This window comes from Frieseomelitta varia, unplaced genomic scaffold, assembly GCF_011392965.1.
Source record: "Frieseomelitta varia isolate USP_RPSP 00005682 unplaced genomic scaffold, Fvar_1.2 scaffold_183, whole genome shotgun sequence".
Taxonomy (NCBI): domain Eukaryota; kingdom Metazoa; phylum Arthropoda; class Insecta; order Hymenoptera; family Apidae; genus Frieseomelitta; species Frieseomelitta varia.
In genome coordinates this window covers 331,624-352,134 of record NW_025109561.1, presented here as the reverse complement: position 1 = coordinate 352,134, position 20,511 = coordinate 331,624, and the positions used below count along the sequence as shown (strand labels likewise).

The following is a 20,511-nucleotide window of genomic DNA, read 5'->3' as shown; positions in this document are numbered from 1 at the left end:
TTAATAGATATTGTCAGTTTATCAAATTCAGATTTTAGTGAAACGACATTTTATATGTATTTTCTTCGCGATAAGGATTAGCAACGAAATCGAATTAAATTAAAAACTCCAAAATTTGACAACCTGTAATCTGAAATTATTACCGGCTGAAACGTTCAGTTATTACTAGTTCAGAATTAAAAAGGAAATACAAAGATAAGGACGTTTGCTCTCAAAGAGGAACTAAGAGAACTACAGAGGTGAATGACTTGAAATTGATGGAAGAAAAACGCGCGTCTGGTACCAAAGATACCTGAAGATAGATGATGTACAAAAAGAGCGGTCGGGACAAAATGAAATTTTGCGTGATAAACAACTGGGAGTTTCGAGACTCCATGGGTTTCTACATGAAGCACAAAAGCATAAATCAACACCAACGCACTTCTTCCCTTATTAAAGCCTGCTTTTATTTTAAGTATATCAATTATTAATAAAAAAAAAAAAATTGAAACGTACAAAATTAAATCCTTTTGATAAAAAGAACGCCAACATATTTCTATCAACGTTCTTCATTTCTCACAGCGGAAAGACTGTTCGCTCGTTTTTTCCCCGAGACCGTGGAACAGCATTTCGCGGTTGATAAAATTCCGATGCCGTTTCTTTGAAACGCGCAGGTTGAATCTTTGGGAAAATATCCGTGAATTTGACTAACATCCAGTATATATCTTCCGGACAAATGTGACAAAGAGATATTTGCACCATTCGTGCGATAAAGGGCTCTTAAAGCATCACCGACTCACTTGTATCCCATTGTTTCAACGAGCGATACACATTTTATGGCACAGTATTCTCGTGTGCACAGCCAAAACGATATTTCAGTCGAGTATGAGTTGATGGCATGCTCGATTTATCGATTGATCGTATAATAATGAAAAAAATCTACGTGTGGACACACACACACACACACACACACACACACACACACACACACACACACACACACACACACACACACGACCGAGTAAAAAGGAAAATGCGAGTGGCATTAGCCTCGATTACGTACATAAACACAATTGCAGTGAAATTAATACGCGAGCACAACATTCGAATTACACGTCCGTTTTGCTATCGTATATAAAATCACGAGTTTGCACGAAGCATGCTGTGTTTCAACTGCCACACAAATATTACGTTATTACGTTTCTACGTAAAGTACGATGTTTGACCAAACTCAACAGGAAACAACGAACTCGCAGGCATGTAACCAACGTGAAAATTAAAGATGCAGAGCCTCGTCGGTGACGATGTTCCGCGTTAAACTTGTTCGTGAAACGGCTGTGCGATAGCAGGAGAAAGATCGGAATAAAATGAAGCTTTCTTTATCGATCGGTAGGAGAATCGTATTAGCCTGGCAGAAGTTCGAGAATCAATTGGATTCGCGGACGTACGTGGTGCAGGAAACGGTTTAGTGTATGAGTGGCGAAGTCGGTGGCCATTTTCACGTCATTTCCAGCCCCTGCTACTTCTTCCACGAAGCCCTTACTTCAGACAGCCTCCCACCTTCCCGGCAACGCTCTGTGACTTATAGACTTTGTTTTACTTAATAATAAAGTTCCGCTGGATAAAGGTAAAGTTGCAAGATAAATGGTACGCCAGCCGCGTACTGAAAAATGATAACCAGAGACTCGCCGCGACACTCCGCTCAGGGAAACACTTTCAGCCCACGTTGCCCCCCGCGCTAGAGAAGTATGAAAATCGTTTATTTCAGCCTCGTGTACGCGTTAAACCAAGAGCGAACAAGACGTTCGATAAAAAAAAAAAAAAAAAAGAGAGAGTATGGGGATATTTAAACGAGAAATAAAGCGAGAACGCGATCTAAACCGAAAGAGGAACACCAGTCTTTCTCGTTAAACGAAGGAAGGATTAAAAATATAACGAAAGGTAACTAACGTTCAGCACACAGACACGTAACTGAGTATAATCTTAAGCTGCAATGGATAGTTTCAACTATCGGGCTAAACAGTGATATTTCAAGGAAAATTTTAATAATGTTTAAATTCTGAAAAAGCCGTAAGAGAAGTAGGAATGTCGTTTGTAAAATAGACGATTTCATGAACGATTTAAACGCAACGTTGTTTAATAGGGATTAGGAAAGCGTGTCGCGTCTCGGGACTTTGTTTGAAATTCTCCTGCAATTTTCCTTCAAATTGGAATAAGTTGCTCAGGCAAATTAAAATCTGTTTTGACAATTATTAATATCATAGAGTACAGTATAAAAAGTATTTGTTTGCTACAAATTGTGTCGTTTAAACGTTAAAATGCTAGATATCGTGCGAAAAAATATCTTTAAATCGTTACGTTGTATTAAAATCCATCGTTATACGTACGTGTTGCCGCTACGAGAATCTCGATCACAATTTCACTATCTTCCCTCTATCATTTCAATCGACACCCGGCATTTCATATCGGCCTGGTCTGCTCGTAACTCAAGGGATTCGGACGTCAAACAACATCTTATCACATACACACACAAACACACACACTTTCAATTTCGTGGTCCCTAAGCTCTACCAAAGTCATTCATCCTTCTCCACCGTTCTCGCAACATTCTCCCCCTTCGTCCAGTCAGACAAGAAACAATTACCGCTATCTACCTCCCTGTTTCAGCTGTCACCAAAGAATTACAGCGTCACGCGGATCAGAGGATTGCTGATTCCAAACATAGAAAACTACTCCCGGCTGAAAATACACGATCGAAGTTTAACAGTGGCGCGAGAAGCAGCGATAGAAGCTTCCTACTTTCTGTTCACCGGTTTCTTTTTGATCGTGCCCGTGTTCAAGGCCCCGGAGTTGGTCGACTCCGCGCTCGAACATTTCTCGCTCTCCTTCCGTTGCAGCGTCGGAATGCTCGACTTGCCATCGCTGGCCACGGACACGTTCACCACTTTGCCCCCGGCCACTGCCTCCACCCTATGCACGATTTCCGTCTTCTCGGGATACGGTGGAATGGGTGGCCTCTCAATTTCGCCGGCAGGTTCATCCCTGCGTCTGGAAAACGACGGAATCCTCGTGACCTTCGGCTTCTCCTTCAGGGGTGGCTTCTCTCTCTGCTCCGCCAACTTGTCCCTATCGATACTCTGGCAACTTTGCTCTGGAGGCGGGATAGCAGACACTTTCGGAATATTTCTGTGATCCCTGCTCCTCTGCAGAGTGGACGTCGGCTTGATGATAATTTTCGGCTGCTTCAAGTTCGAGGGCCCGCCCTTGGCGTCCCTCGCTGTAATTATTATTCGCGGTTCTTTTCGTTCCTGGCTGACGATATTTGGCGATCTGGAATCCGGAAAGGAGCACGAACCTAACGAGTCTGACTGCAATTGTTCCGCCGAGCTTGCGTTGGATCTACCAGACGTGTTCGATTCCAGGGGAGCGGCGAGTTTTGCTTCTCGATGCAGCTTCTCGTCGGAAGCGGTATCCGCTAGACTCACCACGACTTGACTCAAGTTCTGGTTCGCCTGTTCCAACAGATTCCCAACTCTAGGTGTGATGACGATCCTTGGTTCCACCCCGACGAACCTCGTGTCCCAGTTCGAGCCACCGAATTCAGGCTGTTTGTTCGTTTCTTTGCCAGTGATTCCTGGTTCAGACGACGCTGTCGCTATAGAGGTATCGTTTCCAGACAGGGAAGTTTTGTACCAATTAGGATTGCCGATTCCCGCCTCCAGCAGGGCAATCGGGTTTCCTATGTTCTTGTCTACGCTGTGGGAGATCGGCTGAATCGCCTCTTGCACGCAAGACAGGGCATTCGAATAAATAGTGTCGACGCTTCCACCAGCTTGCGCTCTAGTCCTGTCTATCCTGTCGTCCAGAGAGTCGATGATACTCGGGTCGGAATTGTTCTTCGTCGTGTAATCTTGCCTTCTGAGCAACGTGCCAACGTGGAGATTGGTAATGACCGATTCCGGCTCGTGCTGGTTCTCGTTCTCCTCTGCAAACTCGAGACTCTTGGACGGGCCAAACATCCTCGGTGGAGGTTGAGGTGGCTGATGAGAGGACGAAGACGAATGCATTCCGCTCCTGTAATCCTTCAGCGAGCCAACATGCTGCTTGGACGAAAACAAGCTGCTCGGCGCCGGGAGGGACCGTCTTTTCTCGATGTCTGGCAGAACTTTCGGGTAATTTCTGCGCTTGATCGTCCTCAGGGCTTCCTCCGGGCTGACGCACTCCCTCTCCGCCACGGGCTCCCTGCAGGTCACGTTTATATCGCAACCCGGCGGACTGTTCACACTGAACGTGGTTAACTTTGGCCCCATCTTCATGTAAATCTCCTCGGTCTGATCCACCACCGTCGATCCATCAGGATTCAGTGGCAGTTCGGGACGAGGCAAACGAGACTTCAACTTTGGATTGATCTTCGCGTAAAGACTGCTGGCGCTACCGGAATCGGACTCGTAGATCCTGGGCGTGGAGAAATTCGGCTTCACGCTCTTCAACACGTTTTCCATTGGCAACGGGTCGCTCTTCGAGTGATGGTGCTCTATGACAACCACTTGAGGAGCTGTCTGTAACTGGGTGAAACTGATCGTTGGACAGTCGACGTTCTTGTTGAACGTGTCGTCCGGTTCGACGACCTTCGCCAGCTCGATAGGCACCTGGTTCAGAATCGATTCGGTTCTGGTCGCTGGTGTGGCGTCAATGGCTACGGAGACCTTTGGGACCTTTGATTTCTTGCCAGGGCGTACAACCAATGTTGGATCTTTGTCGTAGATCGGCTCCTCTTTCCTTTCTTTCGACAGTGCTTCTTCCAATCTCTTCTTCTCCACTTCTTGTTGTTTCGTCAGTTTGTCCTGGTGCTCCTTTTGCAGGGTTTCACGCGTTTTCCTTAGAAACCTCGGGGAACACCTTCGCCAAAACAAACACGCAAACGTTTGATAAATCGATACCTCTGCAAGTGACATTTTATCAATTATCAAGTGTACAAATTCGTTCTATTCACAAATTTGTTGTTTGTACATTTTAATCTGGAAAATAATCTTTATATTTATTTTGTGACTTTGGAATCTTCTCCATAAAAAAAAGATGATGGCTTTGAATGAAAAAAATTCAAAAGTTTTGAATTTCTCAATTGTCTTAAAGTGCAAATGTTTAAAGTTGTCGAAACAAATGGTAATTTGAAAAGCTGCGTGAATGAGGAGTTTGTTTCCTGCTATATATGACCGTGCAATTCTTGATTGTGTAATTAACATGATTTCAAACGTTGACATAACAAAACCTAAACAAAATTTCAATTTAAAATTTATTTAGGTTTATTTTAAAGTAGTGTAAGTCTATCCTTTTACGAAAAATTTGCACGTATTACGAACTTTTCATTGATGATTTACAATTTACAATTTAAATCTTAAAATATTCGTTCACTCCAATCAACTAAAGTTTCGATGCAATCACAAACAAACGAAAATGAACTCGCACCACTTTCTTTCAGAACAAATGATCAAACTGATTAATTTCGAAAGCCAAAAATGAATTCACGTAATACGGGTGCACGTGAAGGAACTTTGAAATAATTTTCCAAAACTTTTCGCGACCGACTGATTTCCGTCAAAGGGTGAAACTACTCCTAACTGCCGTTAAGTAAATTTCGATGACGCGGAATCGAGGAGGGTGGAACACTGCCGTAACCAGCATTGGTTTTGATGAATCAGCTCGCGTCTTATTGCAGCGAAGCGTCTTCAAGCGGAGTCATTGATTGAAATTAACCAAGAGTTGAAGAGACGAATTTCTAAGGAGCTCTCACTCGAGTCTGTACTACTGTCAAACTATTCACAGGGGCCGTTTTCTAATTGATTCGTCTGCAGGACGAACCCACCTGATCGTACCTACCTGTGCACGATCTCCTGTTGTATCCATTCCCTAACCTTGACGTGCGTGTCAATAGTGGATCCAGAGTTCTGTCTGGACAATTTCGATCGTCTGCCAAAGTTCGAGTTGTTGTCGTACGCCTTGTCGTTCTTTATCACGTCGTTCAGATCCGGCTTGCTGTCACTCTTGTAACCCAGCTCGCCGTAGTGATTCTCGTACTTGTCCGATTTCGCACGTTTCGTCGAGTCCTCTTTCTGGCTGCCGCGTCTCTTCACCCCTGTCCCTTTCGACTTTGCGTCGTGCTTCTTGCAATACAGGTAGAGGAACGCCGTGAAATTGATCAACAAGAACACCAGCCCGAAACCGGCCAGCATAGTGATTACGGAGGAACTCTTCGGCGCGCTTGGCTGTGGTATCACTTCTTCGTCCGATTGCGAGGAAGTTGTGGAATCCGGAGTTGTCGACGGCTCGTAGCGATCGTCGGCCTTAAATCTGTTAAAGTGAAAGGTTTATTCGCTTTGTCGCGGCGATGAATCGCGGGGAGGGGAAACGTTAATTTTTACGGCTGCTAGCACGGAATCATGTGTCGAGCCTGGAAAGTTTGTCGGGAGCTGCAGCTGTTTGCACGGAAGCTTCCGGCTGGGATAGGAAACTTGTATCGTTGCGGGGGAACACGCGAGTTTAGATTGAACTTAGTTAGGTAGTTTCTCAGATTTGCACGGCCTTGTACAGATATTCATAGACGGGATTGCGAGTAATTCGAGAGGTGTTAGAATTTAAGCAGTTATTTATGTGGAGGGATTAAATCGTAGCGTTTGTTTATATTTGTTGAACGTGCGGGTCAACGTGCTGGTAGGTTGAATTCTTTTCAGGATGTTTAACAGACAAGCTCGCTGAATCGGAGTGAAATTGAAACTTGAAGTGAACGAATGTTTTGCCCCGTTGCGCGCAAGTTTGAATAAATTCTATTCAACTGGCATAATACGGACAATTTAAGCGGGCCGGGACAAGCAAGAAAGCAGACGCGATAGCGTGCAAGTGACGTTTCATTAAATGTTTAGCATACGCTTGAAAAACAGTCTCGAGATTCCTGCTTATATAACGCCGCGCGAAAATGAATTGCGTTTAATTTTTCAATTGACATCCGCGCTGAATTTTCCAGGGGGAGGAAAGCACGGTATAAACGCGGACGTTGTCGATTGAAATTTTTAATAATAAACGATTGTCATGTCATTAGCACGCTCGTTAATTATCGCGTATACAAAAATCCTCGTTATTCAATGCAATTATTTCTTAAAAATTCAATCAGAAAATACGAGATCACGTTAAACAAAAAAAAAAAAAAGAAGAAAAGAAACGAGACTGACCTTATAATTCGAAAACAAAAATTGAAAGGGGACAGATAAATAGTCATAAACAATATTTTAACTAGAGACAACAGAATCTCTAAACTCAATCTCTTTAATTGGCCAATCGTCAAATATAAGTCAGAATTGAACGGACCGAATTTTCGAACCACAACAACGGATTCGCCTGCAACGCGTTATCTAACTGTGACAACAGTTTTTAATTAATGAAAGTGTCAATGTGTTTCAGCATTCTAAAGGAAGGATCCGTGCTCAAGGAATCCACCTTGCATCGTAGAAAGTGTGGAAATAAAAGGGACGGAATCTAAAGGAAATTCTCACCAATGTCGCAGAACCTAATCTACAAAATTAAACCCTACACCTTACATTGTATGCTACTCTGTAATAAAGGAAACTATTTTTTGAGATAATTGTAGTTAATTTATCTGAGCTACAGACACGATCTCGCCTTTCCTATGTCGAATCTCGTGTCGTTTCTTCTTACAATTAGCACTCGTTACAAACCTGGAACCATAGGTGTCATATTCTCGGCTCGCATTCGCGTACTTTCCGATCCTATCCGCGATGTCGAGAATCTGCGGCCTCGGTCCTTTCGGCCGGATCGGCAACGATCCTCCTTTACCGGGAGGACGAAGCAGATAAGGTACGTCCTCGTTCCAAAATTGCATCTCTGCAGATCGGTAACGCCTGCTGGTGCTCGGTGGGATCGCTGTATGAATTTGCAGGTCGTACATTCGTTTAATCTAATTTTCATTGATCGATCATTATCATTGCCATACAATTATCACTGATAGTTAATTAATCATTAATCAAATCGTTAATGATCAAGAAAACAATCTCGTGGACTTACTGAGATTAAGGTAGGTCTGATTTTGAGGTTCGTACTCGGGCCAATCGATATCGTACTGGCGCCATTCCTTCGGATCATCCGTCAGGTAAGGATACCGCTTTGCGATGTTTGGATTCCTAAATAATTGGTAAATAAATTATGAATAATAATTGTGTAATTATTGCAAAACCTTGAAGAAGAAGGAAGGAAATAAAGCGAGATTCTTTAAACTTCTTTTTATTTTATCGATTATTATTAAACATTAACATTGAACGTTAACATATGTCTATGTTACTTCAAGAATATCAAAAACAATATATATATATATGCATAAAATTGTGACGTTTATTTGTTCATTCAGACAAAAAAAAAAAGGACTGATATTGGTCCCCTAATTTGTCTACGTAAATTTAATTGCTTATTTACATCAAAACTTCACGAATATACATATACCTTCCAACAAAATTCTCCCGATTGCTCTAGATGACAAGGCACACTATTGTCTTGGAACTCGCAACATTTTCGAGAAAACAGTGCATAAAATAGAGCGTGAAGGTACACAAAGGTACACCCCTATGGTAAAGTATTTTTACCAATGGAATTACAAGCTCGCCGGTCGTTCTCGCGGCACAATCGGAATCGAATTCCAGAATGAAAACCGAAATTGCGATTTCGCGATGTTCTCAACAATGTCCCCGGCAAGAAACCGGGGTCCAGGCAACATTTCCAGGTACTCCCGCCCCGGCACGCGCAAAATGATATCGTATATCCACGCTTGGATATCGGAAAACCAGTCCAATATCGAAATTTTGATACACGGTAATTCTACTCCGTTTCTGTGACGCGATACTCGCACGTTCGAAGGAACTTCTGCCTGAAACGTGTATCTCAAAGGGATCGAGAAAGTGAGAGAGAGAGAGAGAGAGAGGAAAAGAAAGAGAAAAAGAGGTGAGACGAGTCTCCGGTCGACGAACACCATGACTCCTGTCTCGAAACGACTGTGAGCGCAATTTCACCGTTCACGGCCGAACGTTTCTTTTCTTCTACGATTTTTACGCGGGCGTAAAGTTCACCGATCGAACGTGACAACCTGGACGAGACGTCTCCGACAGCCGGAGAAATATATCTCCAAACATGGATTAAATCTACCAATGAGGAACGGAATTCGAACCGTATCGATCGTACACACCTGTCTCGAAACGAAATTGTGAGACTTGAGAATCGTTTCTCTAAAATCGGTTCTTCTTCCCACGTATTGACTGTGAAATAACGCAGCGACACGCCACGCCCTTCGTTTATATATCGTACAAACGCACGGGTGCAACCATGGGAAATATATTCTTCCAAGGAGGCGTGACACTGTGTCACGCGCGATATCGATCAGCCAGCGTCACAAGTTGTGCGGAACACACGTGGTATCTACTTACTTGGGCCGCCACCGCGTGCATTAAACAGCTTTGTTTCGCTTAATTGGATTGACCCAGTTGCTTGTGATCCGCCACCGTGTCGCGATGCATATGCATTTCTGTTTTCGACGAAAAAATCTCGAGCTGGAAGCTGCAGAAAGTCGGGGGAAAACGTGGATAAAAGCGCGGCACACGGTCCCATAGTTCCAGATTTCTTCTTGAAATCTGAATTATTCCGAATTCCTGCTTCAAAATATACACGCAGATTAAATAGGATCTCGCCTGTCGAAAATTCAAAGCGAAAGGAAAATAATTGAATTTCTTTAATTTCTGCAACTCTTTAATTTCTTTAGCTTGCAAGAAACATTTCGTTTCAGACTGGACAAGAAACTTATTTACGCTTATTACCAGCGAACACAACTTCGTGACATCTAGTGAAAACACTTTTCACTGCGGAGAATGTAACGTGGCATTTGTCTTTAAATACTTTCTCTATAAGCATGACAAAAGTCGCTAAATTGTCCCTCTTCAACTGAAATTTCAACTGAAACGAATCTCGTCGATCGAAGCGAACCATCCGTTCTATATAAAACGTAGTCTTTAAGCCGAAAGATTGAACCGGTAGTAGAGGGAATATCATTGATTCAGTCGACTGTGTTCGTTATTTCGAAGGAGGCCGAACAATCGCATGTGATATCGATACACAGGAAAACGCCGATAAAGGTGTTTCACGTAGCGTGACAAATAAAAAGGGCGACTCTGTATATTGCCTGCGGAGTTCGTTTTCCGAAAATTATCTCCTGACGCGTGCGATGAAATACGAGAGAAATTTCGTGCTTTCAAAGATAAAACAGTGGAATCGATTGGCCCAGTCCGGGGAGAGCCGCCATCCCTCTGCTCGAAATGAAATGTGCTGGTAATTTGTATATGTAGGTAATCTGCTTGTATCAAGAAAATTAAAATGGCCAACCTATCGGGTCGTTAATTCACCAATAACTGGTGTCGAAATAACAAGGGTCAAATTGCAGTCGGCCAATTTTTGCCGAGTGAACCGGGATCGTGTTGTGGCTTTATTTCAGTTCGGCGTTCCATTTCTGTCGCAATTTTTTAAGAAATTTTCAGCACGTTCTTTCTCAATTCATTTCCCTCGATTATTTTCAACTAAAAGGAGCCTGCTACGCACGCAGTTTCCAACGAATTGCGAGATCTCGTGAGATCGATCGTCGTCATGCTGTGCATTTATTTTCTAAACGTGATAATCTACGTGCATTCCCTTTGAAGTGCACCGAAATTGGAAATAGCTCTCTGAATTAGAGTGGAAACGATCGATGGAACAGAAAGATTGATCGCCGTACCTGCTTAGGGACCTTCAATCTCTCCACAATACCACCTCGCCACCGAATATGCACACTGCGCCACTAATAGTCGCGTCAACCAAACGATGCCTGCTCCTTTTTCACGTGCCAAGTCTCGCAATGAGTTGCAGAATAACACACGTACGCATAGTAAATAACAGATCGAACGAGGCTCGCGACTACTCCATTTGACCTACGTTTTAACTATCGCGCCCCATTTAACCGATGCACGTTTTAATCATCGTGATTTACGGCCTATAGATTCAACTTTCCCGCCAGTTTTGGGGACAACGCTACCAAAAGAATGAACGAAATCGTTTGAACGATTCTCCGGCGATCATTCAAGGACGATCTGGAATCTGAAAGTCTACTTGCGATATTGGACGTGAATTTAATGCGAAAATTACACGACAAATTGAATAGAACGCTGCTGAAAACCCTGTTGAATTGTTGACAAACCGTTTCAGTAGCAATGGAAACAGATATACCTGGGCAATCGCTGCACGATGCAAACTGTTTGTAGTGTCGCTGATTGAAATTAGCGAATTCGAATGGAGCTTTCGTCGTATTTAATTCCATTATTAAATAATAAATTCGAAAATGGACGTGAAAGCGTCGTTTTATTTATCCATCACGTTCCTCCGCCCTCCGCCCCCCCCCCCTCCCCGCCCCGCCGATCTCGCTTTGACTGGCTTTACGAAAAACCTCGGACAGTTTTCAGATAATCAAAATATCGTGGTTACGCGATTCGCGACTACGAGATGAAACTGCAGAGAATTTTATGCCGGTTCTCTCTCTCGAAATTCATTATCAACCGACCGACGGATAATAGACTGACGCGTTTTCAAACGTGATTTTCAATTACACGCGTCTCTGAATATTTATGTTTAACCATTTCTACCGTTACTACTGCCGTTCGTGAGACTTGTAATTATTTTTCCAAATAGATTTAATCGCGACCCGGCTAAATCTCTCTGATGCTCGTTTCTCGTGCCGTGAATGGCCGCAACGGCCGTTTCGGTGATCGGCGAGAAGCATAATTTCCACTGGAAACTTTATACCGTTTTAATTTACTCGATTGTAGGGTGAATCTGTGCAGAAGCTCTGCCAGATAAAAATGGCGACGACCATCTTTGAACGCAAAGAGATGAACAACCGAAATATTCTTTTTTTTAAATATTCGTTTGCTCCTCTGTGCAATTTTTCGAGGATGTACACACTACGCTCGTAAATACGAGGTTAAGCTATATAAATTAATGAAAATATTTCACTTTCTTGTACGATTAACAAAGTAGTAAGTAATTTGTCGACTAATTTGTCGATTAAAATTCGAAACATGATTCGTCGATGTATCTATTAAATTAAAAGAAAATTATTTTTATTGGAACTATACTTTGCTAATTATATAGAAGATAATTTAAGGATTGATATTTTTTTATCGTATATTTCATTGAAAAATCGTTTTATAATTTGTGTCACTCCTATTTTATCCTATTTATATATATATATATTTCAAGTAAATTTTATCACGTCATAACAATATACTATAATAATATTAAATGTAGCCATTATTCACCAACACGTTATTTTTACTTGTGACTCTTTGATTAAATGATGCCCTATTTAAATCACGTAAATCTGAATTTTTGACCAGTGATGAATTTACTCCAAAACAGAAAAATATGGCAGAAGAATCAGAGAACTTCAAAAAACGCTTAATGTTTCAATTAATATAAACCTGGCTCTACCATAATAACAATGTTACTAATTCATTTTTTATCTCATATTATTTTTCATTGCTACGTTCATTTATCCCTTTTTCTCTTGTATCATATGTATATTATTTCCCCAGCCTTGTATTCTTCTATACCAAAGGGTCAATCCTCTTTAACCAATAAATATTTCTATCAATTATTTTAAATTCTTGCACAATGTAGGCACAATGTAACGTAGAAACAACTTACCCAACGTACGCGAAGCTACACCACCAGTTCATCATTGCTTCGGAAAAGAGTATTTCGCCGATATTGTATCGGCGACGCTGGTCGTATTTGCTGCTGTCGAGAGGGACGCCGAGAACATAGGGCAGTTCCTCACCGTGCACGGTGCACTGACGTTGTTGCTGCAAACATACAAGAAGGTCTGATTCGAAATACTTTGCCTGCCGGCAACAAACTCTCGCAAAAATTTCGCGATCCAAAGGAACGGTCAAGAGAGGCTTTCTCCATGAAACCGCAGCCATTGTTATTAACTTCCGTTTCACTGCGTTATGCTTTTTAACTCCATCGACCTCATTGTTATTCCCCGATCCGGATGATCGATATTATCCGATAAGTTCGTTCTTTCTGGACGATCGCGGTCAACGATCCTACGAATATATTCCAGATGTTGAGGGCATCGAGCCTGCATTTTCGAAGAACGTGGAAATACCGAGTTGCGAGAAATATTGTTTATTCTTTCGATGGACAAAAGTGTGCAAGAATCGGTCGGAATTATGAGTCTTGCTGTAAAAACTATCTTGTCAGAAGTTTGAAGAATCGTACTAAACTCTTGCGAGGGAATTGGCAATTGAAAAATTCAGAGACACTTGATATTATAATCGAGTTAAAAAATATTTCACAACTTTATCTGACAATTAAAAAAAAAAAAACAATTGATCTTTTAATCGAAATTTAGTATCAGCAAAGTTTTTATATTTTTTTGCTGAACTTATTCTGTTAATTAAAATCTGTAACTAAAATCTTAGTCAAAATCTAAATATTTTCGAAGCATATGTTTGTGCATTAATTCTTTCAGAAAGACATTCCAAACTGCCTAGATCTCGGTTCTGGTCTCTGTGCCATCTCAACAAACAATCCTTCGGCTAATTGCAAATGTCCTGACACTTGACAAACCAAGTCTGCTCATCCACATAAGATTCGATCACTTGCTCGCGATTCTACAGATGAAAGCATTATACCGGCAGAGGCTGTAATTTTTAGTTTCCCGCGAATCGCCGATTTCTCGTCAATTTTGCTCGCACGATGATAAGAAAGGCGACACGATAGCATTCCTGTGGCGAACGTGCCTCGCAGTCTGGAGTCCGTCACTTGCAAATTGTGCGCCTAACTGCGAGGTGTCCAAGCTTGTAAATTCCAGCTGAAAAGCAGAAACTTCGTTACATTTGGTTTAACGACATCAGGCGGTCATTGTACTCTTGGACAGAGCGTAACAGGCCGGCACGCAGCACCGATAAAAATAGTTGGACAACGTCCAAATGGGCCCCTCGTAACCGGGATTTTTCTCTCTCCGTTTGCGCACGACCGACCAACGAACAGTCAGTAGGTCATACTTCCCGTTTCCGCCAAGGAATCCGCACGCTCCCGGAGGAAAATGAATAAAATGCAAAGTACACCGTCTAATCGTACGTGCTCCAGTTTTCACGGGAAGAACAGCCCCAGCGAATTTATGCGACTCCTTAATATATTTTTGTCCTTTCTGGATTCTTGACCCGGAGGAATTTGTCAATCTAGACAATGGCGGATGCCATTTCTTGGCTGGAAGCGCGAATCCCTGTCGAATTGTAACTGCGTGGAGCTTCGACGTGTCATTGAGTATTTAGACGATGCGGAATCCACGGCAAAGAAGCTCAAGAGACACGGGCGAAGCGAATTGAACGAAGAGATATGGAAATGTTTCGTCATTTTTGAGTGACACAGACGGTGTAATAAATTGTGAAAGTGCTTTCGAGGACGTACTTACGCCGGAGTACTCCTGCATCGCTTTCGGATGCGAGAAGACGTACATGTAGCTCTTCGGATTCGCCCTCGAGTGCAAATTCGCGGTCATAATTAATGGCGCGACGGTGCCGCTGTCAGATAGCGCGTCTAGAACGAGATCCCGATTCTTCAAGGTGTAGTCGTTCGTGAAGCCGGAGAAATCGCCGTATTGTTCCAGAATCTTCGACAGAATTAGCTCCGCTTCCAGTTCGTGCGTTGCCTGCCGACCAAGAAATATCGCGTCACTTTGTTATTCGTACGTCGGCTGAATTTCCGTCGGATTCAATATCAGCCAGCGTGCAAACATTCCTATCCGAAACTCCGTTCCTCGACGATACATCAATTTCCCATAAACAACTTCCCATAAATAAATCGCGATCAAAAGCAGTTCTAATTGACAACCGAGAAAATTAGCAAAAAAAGCATACTGACGATTCGAGAGCGTACCTTGGCGTGTTCTCGTAAAACTTCGTCTCTCTGCACGTCCACCATCCCGTGTAGCAACGCTATCGGCGACAAAATATGAAACTTCTCCGATTCCGTGACGCCGTACATCAGATCAAATCTGTCCAACAGATTTGGACAACAGTTATTCAAAACAGTTTAGAATAGAAATTGTACAAAGAGCAAGTGAAAAAAACGAGGCGTTTTTAGTTTCACGACTTTCAGACACGTTTCTCATTTTGCTTTGGTGCAAAAAGTGACTGATGGTTTCATTATAAACTATAATCATAACAGTACATAAACTAAAATCGATTCCAAAATCAAAGAATCAAATGCAGGCGATTTCATTGATTACTCATTAAAACGTGTATGTGTACTTATCATGCGTAAATAAATAATTGTGATACTAAAGATAATAGATATGTTTGTTTTATTTCCACAATTACGATCAGCGAATATATTCCTCTGTTTCAATATTTTACTGTAACTGGGATCAAATGAATTAATTAATAGGAAAACATGGAATATACCTTTGAAACAAGATATCTATATCGCTCAAGCTCCATATTCATTTCCAATAAATAGCTTTAACAAATATGGCTCAGCAATAAATAGCAAAAAACACATCATAAAATTCACGTAAACTTTTTGCAACGTGATGAAAAATATACGTTTCAATCAATTTAATATCTCAACATTAAACAAACGTACTTAAAATCACTAGATTCAACTAATGTAAGATGTTCTGCAACATGAATCATTAGCCAGCTACAATTACTGCTTTTTTGCTTACACTAATTGATATTAGCTATTCTATTAAATGTTGCAATTAAATTTAGAATAAATTCATTTCAAATAAACAGCAGATTAATCTTTGCAGCCGTGCACACCTACCTGCCAAATAGCTCAGAGTTTTTCATCAGATTTAAAGGCTTATCCGGGATAACCACATTGTCAATTAGCGGCGCGAATGCTGGAACGTAATTCGGCTTGTGGATCTTCACGTTCAACAACGCGCTTACATCTTGGCCACGTAAACACAATGCCAGGTCACTGTCAGTCGTGGTGGGACAATTGAGGGCGTGCGCCACCTGAAAAATGGTCCAGACCGTTCTTCAACGACATCCAATCAACATTCCCTCTGTCTACTGGAATCACCGCCGCTGGTCGTGATGATGAAAAACGATATTTCTTCCTTTGCTAGTTCCAATCGCAATCGCGGCCTTCTGTTCTTTTATTTTCGAGCGGAAACTAGGCGATCGTACAGTATGAAACGCGACTCGTTTGCCCTTAGCGAGGAGCATGATATCGATCGTCTGTCGACAAGATGTCAGACACGTCGAATTGAAATGTACCTTTCGCCATGAGTCGGCCCGCGTGCTATACTTTCACTTTCTCACATTCTACACGAGTGAGTCGACGAGCGGCGTAAGTCCAAGATTAGAAAAAATAAATTAGCGAGCAGTAATTATGCTTGCTTCATTTACTAATCATTCTTCATTTGCTTCATTTGCTAACTTGCGTATATTTTGCTTTATGTTAGTAAAAAAATAAGAGCCGATTAAACGTCACGCAGTAGCCAGTAATTATAAGTTTTTAACATATCATTCTTTCATTTCGTGTTTCGTCAAGATTGATGTACCAACCTGTTTGGTGATTTGTAAGGGCGCTTTCCCGATAGCATCGGCGCTTAACGCTGATCCAGACATCAGTATAGCTCGTTTGAAGAGACCTGCGAAAGATGGAAAGACGATTAATGATCCGACTCTCTCGGGATCGAACTAGTAGCTACTTGTACGCGAGAAACGTTAAGTTTTTCATTCTATAGTATAATTATTGATCGAACATCATGGTGCAATTCCCTTCGGCTTGTATCGCCGCTGAAAAATGATCGTAGTCTTCATTTTCTTCACTCACTTTTTCCTCACAATGGTTACTCTTCCCATCAGCGACTTTAAAAAGAGGTATACAAAATCCTAGAATCTCGGTTCGATTATAATTTTGAATGATAACCGAGGAGAGCTTGAAATACCTGATTGTAGATCTTTTTTACTTACAAGACTCGTGTGTGTCAAATTGATAAATTAAGTTTTAGTCGAATGATCCCATTTTGTCGAACGATACCTTACATCCTTGTAAAATTATGTCTTCAAAATAAACCGAATAATTTTGTGAAACGCTACGTTTACTTCACGATTACAATCAATCCTTTTCTTTTCTTCTTTTTGACTTCATTACAAACATGGTTTCTTTGAGTTTCTTAAAAGTAACGTTCAAAGTTCGCGTTTCTAAAATCGAAATCTGTACTCGACGATCTTATCGATTTGAGGAAAATGGCGGTCACGTGTTTCTTCCACGAAAGTGTTCTCTTAATATTCAGGCATCGCAAAAGTCGCAAACACGCAACACCGCAATAACAGTTACCTTTCTTATTAGCCACCGGGCTGATAAGCAGCAGGTTAGCAAAAATGGCACCAGTACCATGGCCGACCAGCGTTATGCTGTTTGGATCGCCACCAAAATCAGCGATGTTCTCTCTTAACCAAAGTAGCGCTGCTATTTGATCCAGCAACCCGAAATTACTCGTCGTATCGTCTCTGATTCCAGGTCTCAAGAAACCTGCAATGAAACGTGCATTATTGAATAAATAAGTTATAATTAAATTGCAGATCATAATGGATTTGCAGGAAATTTAAATAAATGTACTAATAGAATACAGATAATATGAGAATGTATGTAAATATTCAAATTATAATGCTTTTCATAATATAATTTTGTTTGTTTAATCACATTCTCAAAAATATAAATTCGCAGTCTAGTTGCAATCATTATCTTTATTACAATTAATGAATAAATTCGCTTACTATTGAAGAATTTTTATAAAGTGTCCATCATATAAAACACAATGAGATTTGTAAGTTTTGAAATTAATGTGTATAGTAGTTACAAGATATTTCTTGTACCCCTTGTAGATTCGATAAAAAATTAACATGTAGTATGAATAGCCATCTTAAGCATATAATAAATTTGAATATACGTAAATATAATTTAAATATTATGATGTAATACAACATCAATGAAAACCTCTTGTAGCATTTTTACCAACACATTACTCTAATTTTAAGATGTTTCATATAACGCACATAATATATTCACAAAAAATCCCAATAAATACTTTCTCCGTCGAAATTACTAAATACCATAATTTTCCTATATATTATATAATTTTATTATATAATTCGTTCAAGATACAAGATGTCTCATATCAATCGTAAGCCTTCAATAACCGAAGAAAGCAAGAAAGATCATACGGCCGTTCCCTTTTTAAAAAAGATTTTTATCCAGTTTGAAAAAAAAAAAAAAAAAAAAGGAAACGCAACTTTATTCTACGCCTACATCCTCTACTACCAAGGTATCAACGCCGGACGTAAAGCTGGTCGGCACAACGTGCTTCTTCTTTTTGTTCACGCGAGCTCGCTCGTTATCCATATTTTTCCCCGCCGTTGTTTTGCAAAAGGCTGAAGTTATCCGGGCCTCTCGCGAACTGTAGCCGACTACGAACCAGACGGGAAGAGGGTGAAGTTAACTAAGCGCCTTCCCAGCACTTTAACCTAATTTATGATTATGGTTTCGCGGCTGCTTCTTCGTTTTTTCCTTTCGCGGTGCTCCCTTTTCTTTTTTCCTTCCCCTTACCCCTTCCATCGGATTTGTCGGACGCGGCAGCGCAGCTCGCGCCACCGACGTCCGTCCATTTGCATTGCGCGCCCGGAGGTCGCGTTATCATTTTAGGGGAAACGCTTCTCGTTGCGAATACCCAGCTGCAGCCGGTGGACCCGAGAGGGGGCTGGAGAAAATGGAGCAGACCACGGGGAAAAACGGCGAGGATCGATGGAAGTTTCGGGGGCAAAAGGGCCGCCTTTGTCTCGCTGCCGAGCCTCTTTTCTCGTAGAAAAATTTTCTTCTCCCCCCCCCCCCCTGTGTAAGAACGAGCTCGGAACTTTTACGTTCCCCATTTGTTTCACCTTTGCGGTTTCCTACGCTCGGGTAACAAATTATGAACTACTTTCGTAATAACTGGTACACCTACTTGACTATTAGAATTGGAGAGATTAAAAATTTTCATTAAATCTTTTATTATTATTATATATACAACGCGGAAATACATGTTGTTAATGAAATCATGTATTTCTTCTTTCCTCTAATTTCTGACCACGTCTAGCAACGCTAGATATTAATAATTTAACTTCCTGTGAAAATTACTACACAAGTGTTTTTAAAAACGCTTCAACACATGGATTAAAAATCATAGGAATTGCTATTTCAAGGACAAACAATTATCATTACTGTACAAACTTCATCTGATATATACATATATACATTTTTTCCTATTTCCGCTAGTTACAGAAACAATTGCGTGTGGACGCTTAAATCGAACATATTGCACGTCATAGTTTTCGAAGCAAGTTGCGAATCCACTCGGAAAATTAATTCAACAGAAGGAAAGGTCTATAAAAATTCAGAAGAAAGTTCGGAGAAGCCGGGCTTCTAAGAGACGTAGCCTCGTGTTATTTATACGAGCGGACTGCGAAAGATACCGGTAGACGATGGCGGTTGTCCCAGCGTGCGATGACGGATCGATAGACAGTCGCATGGGAAGAAGATAGAAATAAAAAGGAGTTGGTCGAAGATCAAAAAGCCGATGGCGCAGCGAAGCGCGAACGTTAATGAAGCAGAATTCCTGATTTCATGCAACGCTGCCGCTGGCGGCGTTCGACAAGATTTCATAAATTCGTATCGATGGCGTGGGACTTGTTCTTTCGTAGTTCTCTCAGACGAAGTTCCAGATCCAGAAACGATCTTCGATTCGATTCGACGTGCACCACGCCTCTTGTTTCCATCTACTATCTTTTGATCTCGTCTGACTTTCGGACGAATCTATCGTGAAAACACAGCGTTCGGCGAATGCTTGACTTACACTACTTGCAGCGAGTCAGTACTGTAATCGTATTACTTGAAGGTCGGGTCAGAGAAATGTGGTTCGTTTCACGCAAATTACGGAGGATTTGACATTTTCCCATGAGTGTTTTATACAGGGCTGCATGTAAAAACGAATCGAAAAGAAAGAAGAACAAATTATTTTTGTCCGGTGACAGATCGATAGATAATCGCATGGGAAGCTTCGTCTTTGAACAAAATCGACTTTGAATATTTGAACTGACTTTGTATTACACGAATACTTGAATTTATCTGTGAACTGAGCAGAAGTGAATAACTAGTAAAAGACTATTCTATGTGAAAAATATGGAATATAATTTGAAAATTTACCAAGTACACGTGTACTTTTATTCTATTATTGAAAATAATGTCTCGAACAGGCAAATTTTATTCTATATTTTTTATTTAGTTTTGCATATGGAATGTCCTCGTGTTGAAATTTAAGCACACTCGACAAATTTTCAAACACGAAAACGCGGGCTCTAACGAAAGAAATTTTATTCTTTCCTTTCAACTCATTTT

At 41.3% G+C, this 20,511-nt stretch overlaps 1 protein-coding gene across 1 annotated transcript in view; it reads right to left on the bottom strand.

The window, feature by feature from the left end:
* Positions 1 to 424: 424 nt before the first annotated feature.
* LOC122538960 overlaps positions 425 to 20,511 on the bottom strand; it is an 88,295-nt gene continuing 68,208 nt past the window's right edge. Inside the window, exons 5-16 of the mRNA XM_043673491.1 lie at positions 17,419 to 17,613; positions 16,641 to 16,726; positions 15,889 to 16,085; positions 14,998 to 15,115; positions 14,534 to 14,770; positions 12,757 to 12,914; positions 8,053 to 8,168; positions 7,707 to 7,911; positions 5,857 to 6,327; positions 2,790 to 4,878; positions 981 to 2,718; positions 425 to 918 (exon numbers count right to left, since the gene is read on the bottom strand). Of these exons, the coding sequence (XP_043529426.1) occupies positions 2,650 to 2,718; positions 2,790 to 4,878; positions 5,857 to 6,327; positions 7,707 to 7,911; positions 8,053 to 8,168; positions 12,757 to 12,914; positions 14,534 to 14,770; positions 14,998 to 15,115; positions 15,889 to 16,085; positions 16,641 to 16,726; positions 17,419 to 17,613 (3,941 nt within the window). The 3' untranslated portion in view covers positions 425 to 918; positions 981 to 2,649. The remainder of the gene's footprint in view (positions 919 to 980; positions 2,719 to 2,789; positions 4,879 to 5,856; positions 6,328 to 7,706; positions 7,912 to 8,052; positions 8,169 to 12,756; positions 12,915 to 14,533; positions 14,771 to 14,997; positions 15,116 to 15,888; positions 16,086 to 16,640; positions 16,727 to 17,418; positions 17,614 to 20,511) is intronic.